Source organism: Hippoglossus hippoglossus, chromosome 16 (genome assembly GCF_009819705.1).
Source record: "Hippoglossus hippoglossus isolate fHipHip1 chromosome 16, fHipHip1.pri, whole genome shotgun sequence".
NCBI lineage: Eukaryota > Metazoa > Chordata > Actinopteri > Pleuronectiformes > Pleuronectidae > Hippoglossus > Hippoglossus hippoglossus.
The window spans coordinates 4,865,281-4,889,876 of NC_047166.1; the positions used below are offsets into that span (position 1 = coordinate 4,865,281).

At 42.7% G+C, this 24,596-nt stretch overlaps 2 protein-coding genes across 3 annotated transcripts in view; one reads left to right on the forward strand and one right to left on the reverse strand.

The window, feature by feature from the left end:
- Positions 1 to 1,403: 1,403 nt before the first annotated feature.
- Positions 1,404 to 2,965, forward strand: tnfb (tumor necrosis factor b (TNF superfamily, member 2)). Its single transcript, XM_034609883.1, has 4 exons — positions 1,404 to 1,678; positions 1,784 to 1,838; positions 1,950 to 2,013; positions 2,276 to 2,965. The coding sequence occupies exons 1-4, from the start codon at positions 1,493 to 1,495 to the stop codon at positions 2,748 to 2,750; spliced, it is 780 nt and encodes a 259-aa protein (XP_034465774.1). The 5' UTR covers positions 1,404 to 1,492; the 3' UTR covers positions 2,751 to 2,965.
- A 3,728-nt stretch (positions 2,966 to 6,693) lies between these two features.
- gabbr1a (gamma-aminobutyric acid (GABA) B receptor, 1a) overlaps positions 6,694 to 24,596 on the reverse strand; it is a 66,979-nt gene continuing 49,076 nt past the window's right edge. The window contains exons 15-23 of one of the 2 annotated variants that reach the window (XM_034609881.1): positions 22,655 to 22,805; positions 18,659 to 18,791; positions 16,399 to 16,515; positions 14,900 to 15,010; positions 13,875 to 13,968; positions 12,534 to 12,661; positions 10,435 to 10,563; positions 8,991 to 9,134; positions 6,694 to 7,233 (exon numbers count right to left, since the gene is read on the reverse strand). In XM_034609881.1, the coding sequence (XP_034465772.1) occupies positions 6,949 to 7,233; positions 8,991 to 9,134; positions 10,435 to 10,563; positions 12,534 to 12,661; positions 13,875 to 13,968; positions 14,900 to 15,010; positions 16,399 to 16,515; positions 18,659 to 18,791; positions 22,655 to 22,805 (1,292 nt within the window). In that variant the 3' untranslated portion in view covers positions 6,694 to 6,948. The remainder of the gene's footprint in view (positions 7,234 to 8,990; positions 9,135 to 10,434; positions 10,564 to 12,533; positions 12,662 to 13,874; positions 13,969 to 14,899; positions 15,011 to 16,398; positions 16,516 to 18,658; positions 18,792 to 22,654; positions 22,806 to 24,596) is intronic. The other variant, XM_034609880.1, reaches the window with a different exon arrangement.

Genomic DNA, 24,596 nt, shown 5'->3' on the forward strand with positions numbered 1-24,596 from the left:
TATGTTGATAACACACAATGATAACATCTATAAGCAGATAATCAGTATTCATTTCCGGAGAGCACCCACTTGAGACAGACGCTGTACAAACAAATGATGAATGACAAATACTAAAACAGCGGTAATGATGTAATGGGGAAAATTATAACCGTTGACAAATGCGGCACATTAGTGAACACTCAAAGTGTCATTATCTGTGGGGGAGTCGAGTGTGACTTAAATAGCCGGTGAACAAGTTGGACCGTTTCCATGATTTCACATTTTTGTGGCATTTCAACATCTGGTCAGAAGTGACCTCAGAATGTCGGGGAGCTTTGGATCTGAGTGTAAACCTCAGCTGCTCACATTCTGTCCGTGGCTCTGTAATGAACTCACTGTGTTTATGTGTCTGCCTGTCTGTGTGTACACTGTTTGTTTTTCATGGATTTAACACTGTGTGTGTGTGTGTGTGTGTGTGTGTGTGTGTGTGGTCCAGGTATTACTCGTGGGGACCTAAATCTGTTTACACAGTCACATTATGGGCACTTAACTTCCTTACAGGGCCAAAAAGAAAGTCTGCATAATGTAAATCACAAAATGTTAAGATTAAGTTAAGTTAAGTTAAGGTGATGTGCAGGTAAAGTTTAGGTTTAAGGTTTGTGTGATGTAATCAATGTGAGTCAATGTAATGTCCTCTGAAGTCATGGAAACAAGTGTGTGTGTGTGTGTCAGGGAAGGAAGTAGTCAAACATTTTATGTAAATAAATTAATAAACAAAAATGTACGAAGTAGTGCATGTCCTGATGCAACGTTCTATCACCTCATCATTAAAGCTGAGACTCATCTTCGGAATCTGATCGAGATGTTTCTTCACCGGCTGCTGCAGGAGTCCTTACCGGCTCGCTCTGATTGGATCAGATTACTTTGAGAAATACTTAAACATGTAACATGCAATGCTGTGTAAAAACATAAAATGTAGTCGAGTTGAAAGTACAGATAGTTGCTGATATAGTATTGTATTATTTCAGTAAAAGTGAAAAATACCTGAAAATAAATCTACATAAGTGAGGTATAAATACATGAACCATTTAGTGTGTGTGTGTGTGTGTGTGTGTGTGTGTGTGTGTGTGTGTGTGTGTGTGTGTGTGTGTGTGTGTCTCACAACACAGTGGTTTATTAATTTTTTTTCAAACCAAAAGTAGAAACCAACCACTTTCCAATCCTGAAACCCCGAACCCCCCGTTCCACTCTGGCAAAACTCCACTGAAAATTCTGTGACTTCTCTTTCCCTCCCAGCTCGTTTCACTCGCTGCTGCTGCCGCTGCCGCTGTCTCCACTTACACTGTGACATCACTGGAGTTTCCCTTCTGCTGAATCGGCTGCCGCTGCATAAATACTACAAGCTCCTGGTTCATTCTGACAGAATAGCAACACAAAGAGAGGAGCATCACCACACTGAAGCCACTTTGAGACTCAGCATCCAGACAAGGGTTGAGTTTTTACATTTTACAAGATGGTGAATTACACAAGTGCACCAGGTGATGTGGAGTCGGGTCTGGAGGAGAGGACGGTGGTTCTGGTGGAGAAGAAGTCGTCCACAGGGTGGATGTGTAAGGTGATGGGGGGCCTTTTCATCACGGCCCTTTGTTTAGGAGGCGTCCTGATGTTTTCTTGGAACTGGAACAGATCTGAAAACACGGTAAGGAGAAGCACTCTTTCTGAATATGATAAGAAATATTTTTAAAACTCCAGCAAAGTCAAATGTCTGCGTTTGCACCTCTAATCGGTTTCCCCCTCCTTCCAGATAAATTCAGGCCAAACAGCAGCTCTGACCAAGACGGACTCCGATGAGAAAACAGGTGATTACATGCACGGCTGCTTGTTTTAAAAACCATCTCAGGGTATTAATTTAAGTCTTTAAGTCTGAAGTCTTTTTTGACAAAAACTGACTTGTGTCCTCCTCTCTTCAGATCACCACGAAACACTGAAGCAGATCAGCAGCAAAGCCAAGGCAGCCATCCATTTAGAAGGTGAGTCACCTCGACTTGGCTCTCAGCAAACAATGAGCTCAACTTCTCAGCTTTCCCACCAGCCTTTCAGCCTTTTGTCTTCCACTTGTGTGACATGTGTTGCTTCCTCTTAGAAGTGCGTTAGCCTGGGGCACGATGAGGAAGTTGTTGCACTAGTTATTCATTCCACTCTCCTGATAACGCACCTGTTAATTTTATTAAACCCCTGGAGAGAAGAACTCTGTCGTCTTCAAGGCTGTAACTCCGCCACCTCTTCTTCTCTTTCCAGGATCGAACGAGAACTCCAAAGAGAAGCTGGAGTGGACGAACAGCCAAGGCCAAACGTTCGCTCAGGGCGGCTTCGAACTGGTGGACAACCAGATCATCATCCCAGAAACCGGCCTCTACTTCGTCTACAGCCAGGCGTCGTTCAGAGTCTCCTGCAGCGACGCCGACGACGATGGCAAGGATGGACAGGGGAAACTCACATCTGTCAGCCACAGGATTTGGCGGTACTCTGATTCCATGGGCGACAAAGTGTCCCTGATGAGTGCGGTGAGGTCGGCGTGCCAGATCGCCCCGACTCAGGTCGCCCCGACTCAGGATTACGCCTTCAGAGACGGACAGGGCTGGTACAACGCCATCTACCTGGGCGCAGTGTTCAAGCTGAACGGAGGAGACAAACTGTGGACGGAGACCAACATGTTCTCGGAGCTGGAGACCGAGGGCGGCAAGACCTTCTTTGGTGTGTTTGCACTTTAAAATGACTCCACAGACTTTATTACTATTCATCTTCATGGTGATGTGGAAATGTCGAAATCTCAATTGAGATCAAACTTATTTAAGATTTTTTTTTTAAATCCCTATGAACTGTAACAGTTTGAAACCTTATTTATATTTCAGGCACTTTTTTTTCTACGTTATTTATGTTGACCTGAGATTGTAGTAGACCAGACGTCCTGCAGGTGACGACACAGCAGCGTCACTGCAGACTTAGGGTTCAAGGCTTATGAGGATTACGCTCCTGACAATAATATCTATTACAATCTGTATTTATTAATATTTATTTATATTTAATATGGTGGGGTTATGTGTTAATTATTATATTTATGTGCTTTTTGTTCAATTAAGATTGATTAAAAAGAAAGAAAATTGTAACTTTGTGTCCGAACAATGAATGTGAACTAATTTCATCGCTGAAATACCGAAGAAAAAAGGTTGCAGCTGAGTTGGACGGAGCTCACACACACACACACACACACACAAACACAAACACACACACACAAACACACACCTGGTCTATTATTTGGCAAAAGTCACGATGAAATTCCTCCACAGCCAGCAAATACTTCCTTTGTTAGATCAGACAAGACAAGGGGAATTTCCTACTTTTTTTGGTGAGTCTCGCTGAGCGCTGTGTCAGGTGGAGGCCCACAGAAGCCTCAGCCCAGAGCGGGTTTTCCCCACCGACACCCCCACCCCACCCTTGCAAAATCACACACACACACTCACACACATGCACCAACAACCTCCCTCCTCCTCTGCACCGCCGACCACTTTCCCTGTGTTACCACATACTTCATCTTCAGTCGGCTGGAAAGAGACATGACATGGGAGCGAGCGAGTGTGTGTGTGTGTGTGTGTGTGTGTGTGTGTGTGTGTGTGTGTGCGCTGTGGGGTCATGGGACTGCACCACAGCTGGTTTTTGTGACATTGTCATCATTCAAAAAAACGCACATCATCCAAAATATCGCTTTGACTCCGGAGCAATTTGTCAACATTTGTTTCATTTATCTTCAAACTTCCACTCATTGTCTGGGTAACGAGGTTCCCACCGGCCCCAGCAGCTGGATGTCGTGTCGCAAACTACCTCCCACTTCCCACGGGTCAACCTGGTGAAAATGATGGAGTTTATGAACATATTCAACCTGACAGGAGTTAACTGCTTAAAGGTCACCAGGAGCCGTGAAGGCAATAACAACAACTGGTGACATCTAGTGGAGGATGCATTTAGAAAAAACAAGCTCGGCTGTGTGAGCCACAGGATGTTGAGACTTTAGTTGTGATAATTAGGAAGCCGTCTGACGAAGAGGTTTATAAAATGTCATTTTGAATTTAACAAAGGTTAAAGGGAGAGTTCCCCGGAAAGCCTCGACACTCAAACTCGGCTCGAAGCGGTGACATGTTTTTAGCCCAAATGTCGACTGGACAAAGCAGCAAAACCGGGAATGTTTTTGGCACTAACCTTATGAAATGAGGTGTTTTTTGACATTCTCACCAATCTCCCATTAATGGACCTTGATAAAAAAAAAGAATCAGCCCTTTGTTGCAGCCTGATTGAATGTAATGGGGCTGCTGGGCCTTGGGCGGAGCTACAAGTGCTTCTGAGTGAAACTCTAGTTTTTTCATTGCCGTTTGTTTGACTGTTTGCATGAGCCAAGAAAGTGCCAATACAATTTGTTTGCAGAAGATCCGGATAAATGGGCGGATCCAGGAATTTGCTTTCATTTTCTTAACATGGCGAGATCGGGCGTTACCCTTGGCAGAGGTACGTGTTTTCCGAGCGCCTTGTTGATTTGTCTGACAGCAGGATTATGTAACTTTTACAGAAGAGATTTCCATGAAACTTGGTGGAAGGATGGGGGAAAAAATGAAATCCTGAAGGTTTCGGTGTGGATCTGGACAAAGGGGGCGGATCCGGGAATGTTCTTTTCCACTATTTTGACATTTCTCAGAGAATAATTTATCTTAAATCAGACACATTTAGAGAAGTTATATCAATGAGCGCTTGAAATTTGGTGCAGCTTGATTTAACTTTAAGGAGACAGTTGGCTCTCGGTGGAGATCTGTGCCTTGTTGTCTGTTTGCTATGAAATATTGTGGGGGGTGCGGGGCACCACCCAAGAAACCACACGTTAAAGTTTGCAGCAGATCTGGAAGAACAGGTGTAGCCGAGATTTCCCTTCGCCCACACGGCGAGATCGAGCGTTGGTGGAGGTGTGTGCTCTCTGAGCCACCTTCTATTTGTTTTTCTCGATCTACAGTTTCCGCTGCTGCAAAAGCAAAAACACCACGTGGGAAAAAAAAAACAATTACTTTATTTTCTCTATCCATATATTTGCATACACATACTCTGAAATATATTAACATTTAGAGATCTTAGATATAGTGAATACAAATATCCCAAAATCCATGTATATTTTCATATATGTGCAATATAATAGAACATTTCCTAGTTTATCTCTGCATTCATATGTTACACTATGTGATCCATGAACTGCACAGTTAATAAATACGGCCTATTTCATTCATCTATGACTGTCCCGCTCCGTGAACCCTGAGCTACGATGTTTTCCAATGACAGCGTGAGTAGTTTGTTTTCCTTAAAGTGCACACTGAAGTACATACTGAGTATTTTTAAAAACCTTCGACAGAGCGTTGTTTTAACTGCTGATTAAGCTGTTCCAAATACCATTGCTCTAAAAAAAAAATCTGGAAATAGCTCAGGAATGAAATAGAATATCCAGATTAACTGCTGAATAAATACAGTGCGTCACATCACTTATATCCCACTTTGATACATGGTACAGTTCAAAGGCAAGATGAGAAAGAAAAGTAGAAAATAAAAAGAGCATCCATCCAGATTGTCCGTTATGGGAAAACATAAAACGACGTCCTTTTTGTCTTTTTTTTTTATAAATAAAAAAAAACACGTAACAAATTCACACGTATAAAAAACTGTGCTTTCTCTGAATCCGTACAGAAATAGCCATCGTAGAAGCCTCGCATCTCAACACACCGCTGCTGTACAAATATAAACGGGCTTTTCTTTTCTGGAGGCAGAAAGTAGAAAGTATTCTTCTGCCGAGTTTGGGTTTTCGTAGATTTGGAATTTTTTTTTCAGTTATTACCTACAAAAGATAAACAATCAGCTGCTGCGCCTGCGGCTGCGGCAGAGGGCAGGGGGACGTCTATCTGCTCTAGGTGCCGGATGAGGGAGTTATTCGATGACTAGAACGGTATTTTACTGCTGAGCAGATACAACACAAACCTCGAAAAATACAAACATCATTTCAAATGGCAAAACTATCAAAATTGTCCTTATACGTCAGCAAGCTTTGATCATTTCCTCCCTTTAAAATAGGTCTAATATTCATACATCAGCAGACGACTCAGTGTTTAAGATGCTGTACTCGAAAACACCGTCCAGACAACAAACATCTAAACATGCTGAGCTCCTCGGCCCTTCTAAATTATGGCTGTTTAACAAAGCACGTTATCACTTGTCAGGGAAACACAGTCGAGCTCAGCCATCGTTCAGAGGAAACGTCGGAGGAAATAAAACTGTACATTGCTTTGTCCCTTTTTTGTAAATCTCAGTTTGCACAACGCTCCGGAAAAAGTAAACAAATCATTGGAAACGACGACTCCATGACAAAAAAGACGGATCAGATATTACAGAACGATATAAACCACTACTGCATGTGCTTGTCTAGTCCACGAACTTGAAAGACAAAAGATGGAGACGACATCGCAAAGACACGAACACAAATGTTTCCTTTGATGAGATCCCCGACGCGGCGTCTCCACAGCGGAACGATGACGAGGAGATCTGTCCGTTCACGTGACCTCTGCAAAGGACCTCGGGTGCTGCCGGTCTGGAGATGTGCTCGCCGCCGCCGCCGCCGCGTCACGAGTGCCTCGTTGCTGAGTTGAACACAGTGAGATCAAAAGCGTGAGGGCGGGTGTTACCTGCGTGACCCCCTCCCCCCCCCGCCCCGAAGCAGCCAGGTGTGAAGCGCCCCTGTGTTCTTCATTTCAAACGGTGTCACCACACCGCCGTGCTCAAGTCAACAAGTGATAGTCCCAGTGTCTCCGTGTGTTTTGTGTCCCCTGTGTGCACCGTGTGACTGCCTCTCCCCCCCCCGCCCCCCTCACCCACCTCCGCCCCGGGCCTCGCCTACTTGTACAGCAGCGGGATCTGGCTGTTGTGACAGTGGTTGCGGCTCATCTTGCTGTCCGCCGGGTAGAGGTTGGACGAGTTGGAGAAGGAGGGCGGGAGCGCGTGATTGTCCGTGGCGGGGTTGGGGTAGCCGGGCGGGGGAAGCAGGGACTTGGGGTCCGGCTGGGAGGAGGGCGGCGGAGCGTTGTGGTTCTGGTTCTGGCCCGTGGACGGGCGGCGGCGGTTGCGGAGAGACTGTCGCTCAGCCAGCTGGTTGCGGAGCGCCGAGACCCTCTCTTCTTTCTGAAAACACAACGAAGGGAGAGTGATCACTTGACAATGGACTTTAACTTTCCTTTACTAAACAGGAATCAGACATCAAACCTCAGTATTTGAGAAATGTTTTTTTGACTGCATACTATGTTGTACTATGTTTTTACTACTTGATATGTTCTGTCTACTTATATGTTTACACCGGGGATCAGAAAGAAACAGCATTTCAATGGCAGAATTGACAATAAAATTGACTTTGACTCACATATTAAAATATCTTTGTCATATCTTCAAATCCTGCTCTATTTTTGTAAATGTAAACCTCGTTCAATATTTAAAAATTTCACTCACAAGATCAAATCTCGTATCCTTGAGTTTATTACCTCCGTCAAAGGGCGTTTGTCAATATTTTCCTCGATTTCTCAGAGAATAATTCATGAATCTTGATGAGAAAAAAGGTCGGTTATCTTTAGGGGACTGATGCTTTTGAGTGTGTGGGATCCAAATTGGTGCAGATCCAAATAGAAATCTGGATCTAGAGAATTTAAATGTGGTTTCATAAAGGGACTGTTGGGCCTTGGTAATATATGTAATGTGTAATTCTGGCTGTACTTTCCATTTCTATTTCTGGCGACTGTAACACTAAACTCTACCGCCCCCTATTTAACATTCATAAGCAGTAATTAAAGATTTAACAAATGATTCATAATGCACCCTAATTTAGCTGTAAGCAGAGTTTGGTCCGTATATAAAAACACATATAGGTTTTCATTAATACATTTGTGAATAACTATACCTCCTACTGTGGACACCTTTTGTACTATAGAAGCTAATATTTAAACAGATAAGGAATTAAAATATTAAAAAACACAGATGCAATATGTCATCATGGGAGTAAATGTAACTGTTGGCGATATAAAAGTGTTGTTTACTGTAAATCACAGTGCTCAGGAATCTTTAAACAGAATGAAATGAATGAATGAATGAGATGACCTGGATGTTAGCACGATTCCACAATACATAAATCATCATGGCCTCCAGTCGGCTTCCAGCTTCGTAAAGTCCACTACAAGGACTCTTTGACTTCATTAATGATTCTGAAGTGCATCAGCCCGGCACGTTCCTCGAGTGACATATCGATATTAACCCTAGACAATCTTCTCCTGAATGTAAAATACTCAAACCTTATTTTTACAGATAATTTATGGACCAGAAACACCGACTAAAAGAACAACCGTTTTGATTTGGGGCTACACAAGTCAAATTTAACAGAATTGAATTCACAGTCATCTTTTAGCTGCCAAAATATTATCTACTCGCTCCTCAAATGTGAGGATTTGCTGTTTTAAACATAATCCAGCTCCCCTGTGACCCCGTGAGGATAAACAGATAAACAGACTGTCGGTGAAACAGCACCTGTTATCGGAAAAAAAAAAGAATTTCGTGCCATTTCAAGAAAATCCTACAGTAGATAAACCCATAACTGCAGAGGAAACATGATAAGATTGTATTGTGTAACTGTTATTCTCCATTTCCTCATAATATGCAGCGTTGCATGTCCACAGGTTTGTGTGATTCACATATATACACGGTAAAAAAATCAACAGTTTACATACTATCTGCATGTAGATACAGCACATGAACGTGTATTATCTATAAGCCCATGAATATATGTATAATACAGCGTCTGTCTTTCCCGGGACAAAATGTAAATGATATGGAAATGTACAGTGTGGATGTACATGATAAATAATAATGATAAAAGTGTGTTTGTATAATGTCTTCACCTCCTGGATGATCTTCTGCAGCTCCCTGTTCTCTCGCTCCAGCTGCCTGGATTTCTCCTCGTCGTTGTTGTTTGTCGACGAGCCGGTCTTCAGCGTGTCCTGTTGCTCCGACTGCCACTCGCCACGGGTGATGAGACGCCGCATCTGGAACACCGCGGGAGCAGGAAGTCAATAAAGAACAAAGTCGGTCCTGAGACGGCACCGCACCGAATGAATAATGCATCTGCAGAGGACACCTAATGAGAGCGCGGCTTAAATATTTGCAGCCCTTTCAGCCAGATCTCTCATCCTTTACCGGAGGCTCACAAATGTTTTTTTATCACTGAAGTTTATCTTAAGTGTTATTTATTTTCTTTGGACGTCTTCGGTGCTGAGATCTCACCGCTGGGCTGTGTCTGCACTGCGCTGCCAGAAGCATCTCGACTATCAAACGGTGCTGACGATAATGTGATGTGTTTTCACAATTAATAAAGTTTGAATTTCTGTAGGTGGGGCTCTTTTCCTCTGCCTGCACCAGTGCTCACGAGCATCCACCCGGCTCCTCGTCTGTTTATCGCAAACAAATCAATGTAACAGCTCCCAGACATGTCATAATAACAGTAATACGTTTTATTTATATAGCTCAGAAACCCATGGAACCCATTTGTAAGACGTTTTTTGGAACATGGCAGCAGATATATCAAACAGCACAGAGCAATATTATGTACAAGTGTAATATTGTTATGAATAAAATAAAGAGATGTTCAGCGTTTCACTTTGTGTGTGACAGAGGATTTTCCTTTCTTGAAAAATGGAAATAATAGAGACGGACCGATTTGGGGGCCATTGCCGATATTAGGGAGTAAAACATTTCTGATGAGGATAAATCAGCTGACATATAAATAAATAAAATCATGATTCCAAAGATGTCATAATCAAACCCTTATGACAAATAAATGCATTGAGGATTGCTGTTTTATAGTTTAACCATAAACTAAAAAATACAAATACAGAAAACCTATTTTTATAACATAAATTAATCTTTCCTGCATTGTTCAATCTGTAAAACAAAAGTCTTTATATCGTCAATAATAATGTTGCTGTCTGTCCAACTGATATATCGGTCGGGCTCTTTAAGATCTTTAAACTTCAAACGATTTTATTAAAAATAATTGTTTAATTAATATATAATTATCTTAATGGCCCAAACAAAAACCTATTCAAGCATATTTAAGTAGCCTTCATATCTAGTGTTGCAGCAATTCCAATGTGGTGCAGCACTCGACGTGTGTTTAGGTGACTTTGAAAAGCGCCAGACCTCCAGACGTTTGTAATTTTCATGCACCCTGCAGCCCAGGTTGGAATCTCTTCCTAAAAACACTGAGACTAACACGTTTGACCTTTGGAGTGTAATTGTCGGCGTGCACAGGAGTTACTAAAAGGTATCAGTCATGAGTCACAGCACCTTGGGTACAAAAAGCACCACCAGAGTGATGTAGGCAGAGAAGACGACTGCCAGAGAGGCAAAGGCAAAGGAGGCGTCCTGCTGCGAAGACAGGATCATAGTCACCGGAGCCGTGATCAGGCACAACACCTGCAGGGAGAGAAAGACAGAAAGGGAGAGGTGAGGTTTAAGTAAAGAGAAAGCAGGAGGCAGAGCGGTGTTCAAGGAGAGAAGGTGGAGGATGAAGTAGAGTCGTAGCGGGAGAGAAGGAGAGTGGAAGAAAATCACATCCATAAAAGCATTAGGCATCTGTTTATCATGCCGGGGAGGGCTCCCATGTGAAAACAGCATTAAAAAGTCATGACTGGAGCGGCAGCAGCAGCACTGACAATCACCACATTGTCATCTCATCAGGGCCTGAAGCTCGCAGCTTAGCAGAAAGGAAGGAGGTCCCTTTACAGACAACATTAACTATTGACATCATCATAAAACCAAAATGAGAATATCATAACATGAAATAATAACATTGGACTTGTCTCACATTATGAGAGACGCATGTGATGAAATGAGCTGCAAGCTACTTTTAAAGCTGTCGTAAATAACCATGAATGATAGATCAATGATAACTTCTCCCCTTGATGGAAGAGGCGAGATCAATCCAGTTATTAATTACATATCCACAAAGTACAAGTTGATAAGCTTTCCACTGCTCGTTAGGACGCCTCCTCTCTTATTTATTAATGGGGATCAGAGCAAGGACAGGAAATTCTGTGAAATGGCAGTTTTGAAAAAAAAAAAAAGGACGAAAAGTGAAAAAATGTTTTGCTGGCTTTTGATCCAAACAGAAAAACTCCTCTGGCAGTTAAAGTGACAGAAACCACTTTAAAACCAGACATTTTACATCAATTTCAAAAGTTTCCCAGTGTCAAGAGTGTCAGGAAATGGCAGCGAGTATTTGTCTAAAGTGCCTAAAGTGAACATAATGGCAGCTATTTTGGTGTAATGTGCATCCAAGGTGCCGCCGTTTAAGATGATTCACTTGCCATTAGCAGCCACTGAAAAATGTTTATGACCGATGGCTGCAAAGCGCCCAAATGAGTACATGTTTTAACCTGTTCCCACCATAGGACGGGGAAACATCCGCGTACAAAGATGCACAACCCACACTGTGCACAGATGTGCATGTATACACAGCTAAGGGGCCGAGAGCTACTACAGACCTAAAGAAAAATATAAAAGTTTGTGTTGCAATCTTTGTTATTTTATTGATTTTAGTTAACATTTATTCCAGCAGGACGCCCCGCTGAGAACGAGTTTTCATTATACAAAAGAGACCTGAGATACGACCGCTACTATCGCTGCTCCACAGGCACCACACGCATCAACATTTATGATTCATACAAGGAAGCAGTTTTCACCGGCAGTATTATCATTTGGACAGAAATGCGTCCAGAGATCTGCCTTTAAGAGAATTAAATCTCAAGACGTACTTGTGAAAAAACTTGAATATTTCATAAGTACGCCTCGTATTGTCTCGTATTGTTCCAGCCAATCATTACACGAGCATGTACTCTTCTAGACTACATTGTCAATCTGTGATGTTCAGGCCCCAGAGGTTGTTTTGAGACGGAAAGTTTTCATTTATATTCCTGCTGTGCCCTCAGCTGACTTCTTCTTGTTGGGAGTTTGGAGGATTGATGGGAAATGAGTGAACCTCAAGGCAGTTATCTACTCAAATACTGTGCAGGGGCATTAAAAGGAGCGTTAAGTTATCTGTGAACTCCATTAACTTCTATAAACGACGGGCAGCAAGTGCAACCAGCTCCCCTTTGAGAAACGGGCTTTTTACGCCTTCGCAGCTGTGAAAACGCTGGTCAGTTGCCTGCTATTTGTTCTGACATAAGCAGGGAAGCTGAGCTCAGAAATCCCAACGCAAGACACGGTAATCATGGGGGCGCTGCCACCGATTGACCCCCGCAGATATATTATGATCATTCTGTGCTACGGGGCAATAAAAATCGTACTCATTGCTAATTTAATGTTATTCAGACGGCTGCGGACAGAACCACCCAGGAAGCGGAGTTCGGGCATGATGGTGTTGTTTCTTTCTTTTGACTCACAGCGACGTTGTAAATAGCCATCCCCACGGCGCGGTGGTCATTGATCTTCTCTGTGGAGACGGACTTGGTCTCGTAAGCCAGAAATATACCCAGCAGCAGCAGCAGACCCTTGTAGCCGTAAACCACACCTATGGGAAAAACAGCCAGAGAGAGAGAAAAGGATAAAGGAGTGAATGGCTGAGCAGATGTGTGAGACTGGAAGTAATTCAAAGTAATGGGGTAAAAATTGTACGAGGCAAAAAAATAAGAAAATAGGTGTTCTTTGAAACAGGATGTCTTTGTGTGTGCTTTGGTCTGTGTTGAAATATCTCAACAACTATTGTGTGTGTTGCCATGAAACTTGGTGCAGTCATTCACGGCTCCCACACAATGAACCTCACCGACGGTGGTGGACCCCCGACCTTTCCTCTCGTACCAGAGAGGTTTACATTTGGAGTTTGGACTGGCGTGAAGTTTTGATCCCGACTTTCACGTCCCCGTCAGGGCGGGCGAGCACGAACTTGATGATTATATAACTTTTCATGTAATAACACTAAACATGATACTGGACTTTCTTCACGTTATTTTTGTCACCTGCAAAAACGTATGTTTCTTTCTACTCCTTCTCTTGCAAGTCAGCTTTAATTTAATGCTACAGAAATCTCAAGTTATGTTTTTACGTGTTATAACATAGATATAATCGATTAAAGACTAGAGTGGAGTATGAGTGGGTTCAGGTATAAAACCAAAAACGTTCTTAGTATCAAGCACAAAGGTTGAATATGTAGAAAGGCATTCGGAGAAAAGAACTGAGAGTTTGACACTTCTTCAGACTGTCCATTGTTTCTTTATATACGATATTAAAGCGCCATCTTTTCTTCTCTGGGAGAGGAAATGCTATGGGGCAATGGCCCAGTTTATGACCCACATTATTTGAATTTCAGCACCATTATACTTTCATAAGAGCTGCCACGCTAAGAAAGACAGCAGAGAGACAGACAGCAAGAGAGAGAGGGAGAGAAAGGGGGGACTGCGTGGGCCGACAAAAAAGAAGAGAAGCGGGGAGGGAGGAAAGCGAGAGCAGAGGAAAAAAGAAAGAGGAATCAAACGTAAGTGGGCGGCGGGGGACGAGGGAGGTTGTTTAATTCAGAGTGAATGGCAGGGACGTGTGTGAGTGTGTGTGTGTGTGTGTGTGTGTGTGTGTGTGTGTGTGTGTGTGTGTGTGTGTGTGTGTGTGTGTCTGTACGCATATGTGTCTGCATATGTCCAAGTGTGCGACAAAGACATCCAGAACCAGAGCACGGCAAAGAGTTAAAAAAGCGACAGACTGAGAAACCAGAGAATAGAAGAGACTTTAGATACCGAGCCATGTGTTCATCTTCTCCGAGCTGCAGTGCTCCAACAGGGGCTGAATCAGGACATCCAAGTCTTCTTTCGGGGCCTCCTTGGTGAACTTCTACTCACATGGCAGACGGAGGCAGAGGGAAGAGGGGGGGGGGGGGGTGGGGGGGGATAAAAGAGATCGAGCGACGGGGGAGAGGGAGGAATAGAGAGAGGAGGGGGGAGATAACAAGAGGAAGATGAGACGATGAGCGGCGCACAGTGGAGAACGAGGCAAACATGCACAGTAAGCACAGGCATTGATCCCCTCGGGTAAATAGGTTCTTCCGACAAGACGGAGATACAGACGACTGAATTAATAGACTATCAGATGTCCAATAAATATGAAATATGGCTATTTAAAATTCTACACAAGGTGTGACTGTTGGAGAGGTAACAACATCTAGCTCTGCTTCCTACAGAGTCTGTATCACAAATGAAACCACGAGCTAAAAGAGGCTGAAACGCACCAAACAATCACCACAGAGCTGCAGAGTTTTGTTTCATAAATCTGTGTTTTCTGCACTGTGAGTTCAAATTGAATGTTAATAATGAAAATACTGATTAATGCAGGTTTGATTAAGTCAAAGGTAAAAGTTTTAATGGTCATCTGAAGGGTTTTATGAAGCAGGAAGTTCATTCAACACGTTCGCCCCGGCTGCTTGATGAATGCTTAATTAGAGGAGATGTTTGTTTATTACACGAATGCCACGGGGTGCCTTAAACAGTGCTCAGGGTTCAATCAAACATTACCACACAAACAAATATAACTCTTCGAGCCATAAATGTCACGGTTATAGTGTTGCTCCTCATCTGTGCCTCGTGAAATGACACCATATTTATCCCTGTTTGAGATTGTAAGTGTAAGATGAATCAAAATGAAGGAACATTTCTACAGACGAGGCTCGGTGTCTCATTACTGTGTTGCTGACTGATGACGGCGGCCGCGCGCTCCCTGCAAATGGGTGATGACACACAAATTATCTCATCCGTCTCTCGTACTCTACCTCGACCGTAATGTGCAGAGGATCCACAATCTGCCAAATCATGAGTGACAGGAAGTCGATAGCCAGCAGCACTCCAACTGTTGCGTAGAGTTTCCATGGCTCCAAGTGTTGCTGTGTGAGTTCGGGGCAAAGACACACGAGAAAAAGAATGAACACACATGCACACACAAGTCGTCACTATCCAAGGGCACCATGAGCCAGTGTGCAAACAAAGACAAACAACCAGGACAAATAATCCGACAGGCGTCCTTGTGATTTCTGCATGACTGGGCACGAATTGTCTTTCACAATGTGTCTCACCTGCGCCTGTGTGTGTGTGTACAAGTGTATTTTAGGAGCAGCGGGAGTTAGCGTGTGAGTTAGCGTGTGAGTGTGAGTGTGTGTGTGTGTGTGTGTCTGCGAGCAACACACAGAGGACAGCGGTGGCTATATTTATGCTGCCACCTGAAAGCATCATTTATACAAGCTGGGATGATGCTGCTTTTGTGTGGACGGCTTCTAAACGCGACTGATATCAACTCCATTATTCTTAACTGAAGCTATAATGGAAGCCTTTCACCCGTAACAGAAAACAAGCAGCAACAATGAGCTCTGCCCGTGCTCCCCTCCCGTCTTTCCACACGTTTTCTTTTATTATTCGACCACGCTGGCTTACTCCCGCCGCCTCCAACATAGTAACAGCTTTCAAGCGTACAGCGACTAAGACTGAAAAACTAAATGAGGATGAAAACGCGTTACACGGGGGTCGGGCGCCCTCTCCACTTGAGTTGCGTTAAGAATGATTTGAAGTTTTTGGGGGAAATACTCGCGCTGAGCAAATTGCCCTGCTGTGGACACGAAGCGAGTTGAAAGTCAACGCGATTCGTTGTGCTTTGGCTCAAATAATAAACCCCCCCCCGAAGGTTGGATTTCAGCAGAGAACTTTAATACTCATCCATATTCATAAATATTCCATAAATGGCTTAATCTCTCATTCTTCTGATTAGGTCTTAGAAATTCCCACAGCGCACCGCAGACTGGCTGTATCTCCCTGGCTCCAGGATACACTATCTTCAAGAGGAGCCACACACACACACACACTCTGTCTCTCTCTCTCTGTCTCACACACACACACACACACATACACCAGCAGGCAAATACATCTGATGATGTAGGTTTTGCGCGTCCAAAATCTGCATGTTCCCAGGTATGTGTGTAGGAACATGTGCTTAGCATGTGCGTGTGTTAAAGAACAGCATGTATGTCAGTGTGTGTCCAGAACCTTTATCCCCGCTCCCTCGCTACAACCCAGCCACAGTGAGCGATGCCGAGCCGGCCTCTGAGAAGCTTATGTTACTAGGAACTTAGACATTTCTAACTTTATTTTTTTTATCAGCCAGTGCCACACACGCTGCATGGCCTGGCCTCCCTCTTCCTCCTCTCCCCTCCTGAGACCGCTGAGAGGCTTATCCCTCCCTCCCTCACTCCCTCCCTCCCTTTCTCCCACTCGCCCTCCTTACCTTCTTCTTCTCCTTCTTCTCTTCCTTCTTTGTGAAGAGGGTGTGGACCCACCAGATCTTGGTGAACATGCTGCCGTACGCCAGGCTGAAGCCGAGGCCGAGGAGCCACAGGCGGAACTGAAGCAGGGAGGAAAGGAAACAGATGAAATAAGAGGAGAGAAGAAGTTTCATTTTAAAAAACCTTTTTTTCCTCAGAGGTGTAGACTGAGTTTCAGATTTGGGGGGGGGGCACAATGAGGTAAAGGCTGTATAATCTATCTATAAACTGTCTGGTAAATAAAGACATGTTCCTTTAGGTCTTATCAAGCATCTACATTCAGTTCATAAACATTTAATAAATTGTTTGTAACACTATGTAAAGTAGTTATACAATAAGATGATAATATATGATTATTCATATAATTTTTTTAGCAGACTGGGGTTTAAAATGGTAATTAATGAAAATATAATAAAATAGAGTTGTAATAATACAGAATCTGTCTTAATCTGTGATAAATTATATATGTTGATTAATACTGAAAATTAAATTTGAAAGAAAGAAAATCTGAAATAAAAATTTGAAAAATGTAATTAAAAATCTAAAATTATTTTTACATTCAAGCATTTTTAAAGAAAATATCCCCTGCAAATAAATAAAAAAAGACACATAATATGTTTTTTTACTTGGTATAAAAACCACATAGAGGAGCTGGGAGTAGTTTTTCATTCTTTACAAGCTCCACCAACAAGCAGCCTGAGAGGCGAGACCCAGGGCACAAACACCCACACACCATGTTTCACTTGCAGCTAATTACAGTTATTGATTTGTGGTTGAGGGGAAACTTTTTATTGATATTAAATGTTTCCTCCAGCGGAGAATAAGAAGCACACGGGGGAAAAAAACAGACTTTCATTACGGTAGAAATATAGAAACATGCCGTGACCATTTCTGTCTTAGTCACACGTTCAATAAAGGAGAAGAGGAAGAGGAAGAGGAGAGGAAGAGGAGAGGAGGGGGTCAGAGAGGTGGGATGAAAAAGAAAGGAAGGCAGGAAAAATTCAGAAAAAGAGGAAAGAAAAGGGGAGAGGAGTACGAGTAAGTGAAGAGACAAATATAGAGGAGAAGGGGGGAAGAGAGGCGTGATAATGAAGAGAGGAGAGAAGTGTGGGATGAAAAACACATAAGAGGTGAGAGGAAGAGGAGATGATGGATGGATGGAGAGGGGGAGAGAGAGAGAGCAGGAGTAGCTGAGAGATAAGTTTTGATAAGTTTGAGGAGATGGAGAGAATAATGAAACATATCCCGAATAGAGCGAGAGACAGAACAAAGCCTGAGAGAGAATAAGTGGACGCCGGGACAAAGAGCAGAGAAACGACAGAAATGGAAAATCTCCCCCATCGCCTCCACAACACAGAGATTCAACATGGCTGACAGAGGAGCACTCCCACTCCTCATTACTGTCGGGATCCCTTCCTCTGTGTTCCTGCAGCACGCAGACAAACCAACGGCAGGAAACTCAAAAACACGTCCAGTTGCATAATGAATTATGTCAGTGTTTAAACTTTGATCATCTGCTAAATGTGCGTGATCAAAATCCTTAAACGGCCGCAGACTTGATTTGCTCGTGTCCTCCCCGCCACAGGCGACGGCAGCATCGCGGCTCTGCGGGCGTCACGACTCCCAGATGTGGGTTCGCTTAGAGTAGGGACACAATTTCACAGCAGGGGAGGACGTTAGTGGAAGTGACAGCTGCAGCCGTGAAGCGTAAGAAAAAAAAATAACTGCAAGGTCCGGCAGCACCGCAAATCCAACACAGAGAGTCAATGTTTGGATTTGAGAGCAGAGACGTGGACTTGTATGTTCTGATGACGTGAATATGAACCTTTTGGACAGTAGGACGTGAAGCTGAGGGAGATAACATTAGGTGCAGAGTTACTGAGCAATAATTCCATCAAAACCTTCTTTCAGCTTATTGTAAATCAAATGATCTGCGAGTAACTAGATTTGTTTTTGTGTTTAATTCACCTACAATAAAAGGCTCGCTGTATTTCAACCCTTTTCATACAATTCATAACCCCGGTCTCCTTTGAAAGGGAAATTAAATTAATTTCTTTGTTGTGACGGACAAAAAACGGAAGAAAAAAAAAAGCCACAAGCATCTCAAGATGAAAAATGAATGTCACCTTTTAGATTTGAGGGTTCAGACCTTGTAAAAGCTGCCGTTTAAGCGTCGGCATGAAATGTGTGAAACTCTCTTTCCCCCAGCCCTCCGTCTATTACCTGGCAGACGACGGGGAACTGTGACCTGTGGACGTGGTGGCCATCGATCCCCAGAGGGAAGACTGCGGCCAGCGCCATCATGCAGCCCACCGCTGTCATGTTGTTGAGGTAGGGCTGCGAGTTCTGGATGTAACTGAGAAACAATGACGGATTCACACGGAGACAGAAAAACAAACACAGTTAGAAAAACACATTTCTGCCTGTTGTCGTCTGCTCTCGACTCAGAAGCATCATCGATCGCTGTTTATTGGTCTCGTCCTGGGTTTTAATGGATATTTTTATTATTTTTATTTACTGGCTCAGACGGTCGGTCGTATTTTATCACTCTGAACCAGAACATGGACGCCGCTCGCTCTGATGTGTGATCGACAGTCATTAATGTAATGGATGGTGACACAGGGAAACTTCCTGTCACAAGTGAAACGTCTTCAGTACCTGACTGTAGCGCATGACATATTGGTATCTGCGTTTATATTATCCAATCAATAAAATTAAATATAAAACTTTTTTACAGGATAAACAATACACAAAAGACCTGTGCAAGTTTTTATAGTTTACATTAAACGATTTGTCTATTTTCCAAATTCAAGTTCTATATATTTGGTTGTACTTGTGTATTTTTTCATGTTTTTATTGTTGTTTAATTTTTTAGATATTTTAAATAGTTGCTTTTCTATTTCTAGTAGGTGTATATTTCTAGTAGGTGTATATTTCTTTATGTTACATCAGATTTACACTTATATCTTCATATTTTTCACCTGTATTTAACATTTTCAACTTTCAAAATGCTTCGTTGAGCATTTTTGTGGTTTTTATAGAAAAAAAACAAACAAACACATAATTTCCCAAATCTGAGTTTGTTCCCTGTTCCTGATTGTTCATATAAGCAATGTTGTGCTAAAAAAAAGATACCAAACAATGGCCTGGTTATGTGGTATATAAACAGAAAATCTACATTCTTCAGGGTTAGGCTCCATTTGTTTGGTATAATCTGCACTGAACCACAACCCCCACCCACCCAGCACCCAGACCTCCGCTCCTCCCGCTGCAGGAGGAGGTGTGTCTTTGTTTGTTTCCTCCCGTTGACGTGCCCTTGTGTTGCCCTGAGGCCACACTGCTTATTTACTGTACGGCAGACACACACTCTGCATACAAACACACATTAACATATACGCACATGCACACTGCCCCACCTCAACCTCTGAAGAATCTTAAATGTCGTCACACACCAGGAATGTGATGTGAGGTTCATTGTGCTACAGGAGGTTTTTTACTATGCATCTTGTCATAATCCGATTCTATCAGACCATAATTTAATAACTTTGGATTTCTCATTACCAGACTACATGCCACTAATGAAAAACTCCTTTTCTAGATGTCTACCTGATAGTGCTGTAGCTAAATATGAGGAAATAATTCCAATTACATTTAACCCCGTATTATCCGTCGATATAACCAACGAATTCTTTAAAAACCCGAGCTCCACTGAGATCGACCATCTTGTCGATAGCTCTGTAAACTCATTACGATTAACATTAGACTCCACAGCGCCTCCAAAAAAGAAACGTGTAAAACATAGTAAATTAGCTCCGTGGTATAATTCCATCACACATGAATAAAAACTGCGGCCACATCGTGGATTATGATGGTGGATCGCAAATCAGAGATCGTGATCGTAATGGTGGATCCTGTATCGTGTTGGCATCTGATAGTGGTGGTGGAACCATGATCGAGGTGGCAGCTGATGGTGGATCCTGATGGACGGATGGTGATCATGATCATGATGGTGGATCCTGATCGTGGACTAGGATTACAACAGGACTGCATGATATACAATATGTCTCCTCAGATACTCGACCATTACTGACAATAATCCATCAATTCATTGACAATTCCATTATGCTACAAACTGTTTATTCTAACCAATGCTGTAAATACTCTTTTCTTTCTGATGTTCTCCGTTACACGTGGCATCTATTGCACTTCTGTCCGTCCTGGGAGAGGGATCCTCACATGTGGCTCTCTGAGGTTTCTACGTTTCCCCTGATAAAAGTTATTTTATTGTGATTTGTGAATATGGGCTATACAAATACAATTTGATTGATATTCTGCAATAAAACTTTACTAAAACAACAGCTGATATTTAAAGTGTCAGCGTGTTTACGTTTCCACAGATTGACTCTTTCCTGTTTGTATTTGTGTATTTTACACTAGCAGCTGCTATAGCCAACTTGTTTAGTAAAAGAAATCGCTTGATGAATGAATGTGATTAGATTTGAACTGACTCGGTGTTCCAGCTGCTGAGAGGAGCCTTCGGTGCAATTGTGTTTGAAATATAATCAGAGCCGGAGGAGGTCTGAGCCGCAAACAGGAGCCGGAGGTCCACAGAGGAACACAGCTCTGCTGCTTTCTGCACAAAATGATAAGCTCATTTATATCAGTTTGACCCAGGTCAAACATAAAAATATGATGTGAAAGAGACATCAGAGCTGCGCTCGGTTCACAGACGTGTATTAAGCTGGAAAAACCTCAATCAAAAGACACAATTTAAAAGGAAGGATTTATATTCCAGGGCAGTGACAATGAAACCGGAAAGGTAGTAACACTAACTTAACAGGCAGAAGCGCCATTCAGCTTTTTCACTGCATTAAACATGCAAGTTTCTTTCCCCTCCCATTCACATCCATCATTATCTATGCACAGCTTATCCTTTGTGGGTCGTTGGGTGGATGGAGCCACTCCCAGGAGCCCCCAACACACAAAGACATGAAACCATTCACACTCACACTCACATCTACTGGAAATTTAGAGTCTCCAGTAACTCGAACCTGCATGTCTCTGGACTGGGGGATGAAGCTGGAGTAAACCCAGACAGGTACGAGGAGAACGTGTGCACTCCCCACAGAAAGACCCCAGTCGACCATCAGGTTAGAATCCAGAACCTTCCTGCTGTGAGGCGTCAGAGCCACTAACCATCAGCTGTCTCACAAATAAGACCAATATTCAAATTCAGCCTACATCCATACTAATATGATGTTATTTCAAATCGACATTTGAAAACTAAAATAATCTTGTAAAACCATATCAGTAATAATCTCCGTCCACACTAACACACCTGAAAAGGCACATAATGTGGCCAATCACAGGGCATGTGCGTGCCGGTGTAAACAGGAAGCAGATCGTTTACTCAATGAGAAACAATGTTGGAAAGTAAGAGCAGGTATTTATTTTCTTGTTGGGACTGTGACTCAAAGTGTTTACGAGCTTTTGCTTTCACTGCCGGTCGTGAATGATTTGTCTACTGGGCTCCACGAACTGGATCAATGAAGTAAAACGGGTGGTTAAAGCCAATAGGCCCCGACTAGTCTGTATGAGACAGAGTTTTCAAGCTGAAATGGGACCAGTAGCATTTCTAAACTGGACAGCAGACGTAGACATAGCGACAGTGATGCATTTTAAAAATCAACAGTCTCCTCGCTTTTGATCGGCTCCACTCGAGCAGTAGGAGGTTCTCAGTTCCTTTCAGGATTTCTGAGCTGTTGTGTGTTTTTGAACAGGCGACCTTCGTGGAACAAAACCACGTCTTTCACCTTTGACGCCGCATTTGAATGAGCCGTCAATTATCGTTATGTTAAAATTTAAAAATAAACCTTCCTCTTTATTTTCAAAGGGATTTCACTGAAGCATCACGGAAGGACAAAGATGCAGAGAGTAGAAGCAGAAAAACTACAATCAAATCACTGACAATGTCATGAAATGTTGTTCTTAAGTTTAATCAACAGACCAAAAGATATAAAAATAAAAGAGATATAAGGTATAAGACTTATAGGTATAAAACAGCTAATTCTTATTATAATCAAAAATATAGTCATAAAATCGTTAATTCTCTGTTAATCTCTTGACTAATTATAAAAGCGGAATAAATGAAGGCACGTCATATTTGAAGGCTTATTAGTGCGGGCCCAATTCGTTCTCATTCTCCATTAGGGAAGTTACCGGACGTTTCCATTGTAGATGTTGAAGGTGAGACAGACGATGCCGAGCAGGATCCCGAGGCCGGCGAAGACGGACACGGCCGCAAACAGCTTCTGAGACAAGAACCGGTACTCTTCAATCACCACGGTCCGATCCGCAGGAGGTCCCTCGCCTGAACAGACACAGACAGAAGTATGAGGAGTGAGAAGCCTTCTGCTGCCACCTACCTCTGCATGATCCCAATTACAATTCCCAGGACACAACCCACATCTTTGCTCTATTAATGGGAGAAAAGATTAAATCACTTTTACTTGGAAATCCAAATAATTGGTTTTCACAGTGAGGGGAGGATTAGACTTTTAAAAGCCGTCTGGGGGTTGTACACCTTCTCTGCAGTGAGAGTCGTGATGCCTCTGGTCAAGAGAAGACCTGGACTCAACACTTCCAAAGAAAGACAGACGACGCAGAGTCAAACTACAATGTTCTGTGAAACTACGCAGGTCAAATTATATGAAGACAAGGCCTACATTTTAGTTTTGGGGTTAGTTAAATCATGTTTCCCCCCCCCCCGCATATTTGTTAGTGGGTTTGTTTGTCAGCAGGATTAAACAAAAACCACTCAACAGATTCCACGAAACTTGGAAGGATGGGACATGGGCCAATAAAGAACCCGTTACATTTTGTTGTGGATCTGGAAAAAACTGCAGATCTAGAGGAACAAATTAAGACATTTTTGATATTTTCACCCATTTCACAGAGAATAATTCATTGATCTTGATGATAAACTAGAAAAACTGCCTCCGCCATCCAGTAGTTTCCGTGTATATATTTCTACATACTGTATTTTCCAGATTCACATCAGATCACTGTGATCTTTGACCACTGAAACTCAATCACTTTATCTGAAAATAATCCAAGTGGAGGCATGAAAAACGTGGTCTGTTTACAGGACTGATATCAATGAGTTGGTGCAGATCCAAATAAATCTCTCACAGATTGAAACACGGTTTCATGGGGGGGGGGGGTAGGTTTTTTATCAGCCTCTGCACAGAAATACACTTTGGTGCAGATCCATGAATTTTGTTATCATCTTCTTTGACATTGCGAGATAAGGCCGTTGGCAGAATGCTGTGCTGCGTGCCGTTCTAGTTTCTACTTTTAAAAAGTAAATTCAAGTTTTACTTTTAAAATCCCTCATTCAATTCAGTTCTTCTGGAGCTGCAACAATTAGTTGATTAAAAAAAAAAAAAAAAAAGTAATTTTACAATTAGATAATTGCTTCAGTTGTTGTTCAAGCATAATAATTAAATATTTAACATTTCCAGCTTTTTAAATGTGCAGATTTGCAGCTGTTCCGATGGTAAATGAAATAAAAACAAGACATTAGAGATTGACTGTGGAAAACTGAGCATTAAAGACTTAACGATAAGTTGACTGATCTGGAAAATGATCTGATCAATAATGAAAATAATCGTTTTCTCCAGCCCCGATTCTATTTCTTCTTTTCCTCGTGTTACAGCCTCAGTCAAACACCAGCCTGTGAGCTTATGTTTATTTAACCAGGAACGAGTCGCTGGGCGTCTTTTTAAGGGACAACCTGTTCACACGCTCACACACCGTGCTACCTGCCGGCCACTGAGCAGCTTCACTGGAGCAGTTGGGGTTTAAGTGCTTTGCTCAAGGGCATCTCAATGGTGGTAATGAAGAGAGAGGCGAGAGCCGCTGTTTCATTTTCTCCACCCAGATGCTTCCCGACGCTGCTGGCACTGAACCAAAAAGCCTCTGGTCCCACGCACGCTTCTCCAGAACGACCGCAAAAAAAGAGAAGGACTCCCTCTTCATGATAAATGGAATAATGATAAATATACGCAATCAGCATCAAATTATTAGAGCACCAATTACTGCCGTTAAGTGGAAACCATAACTCCTCATAACTGTTCATAATGACTGAGTCACTGAGGCG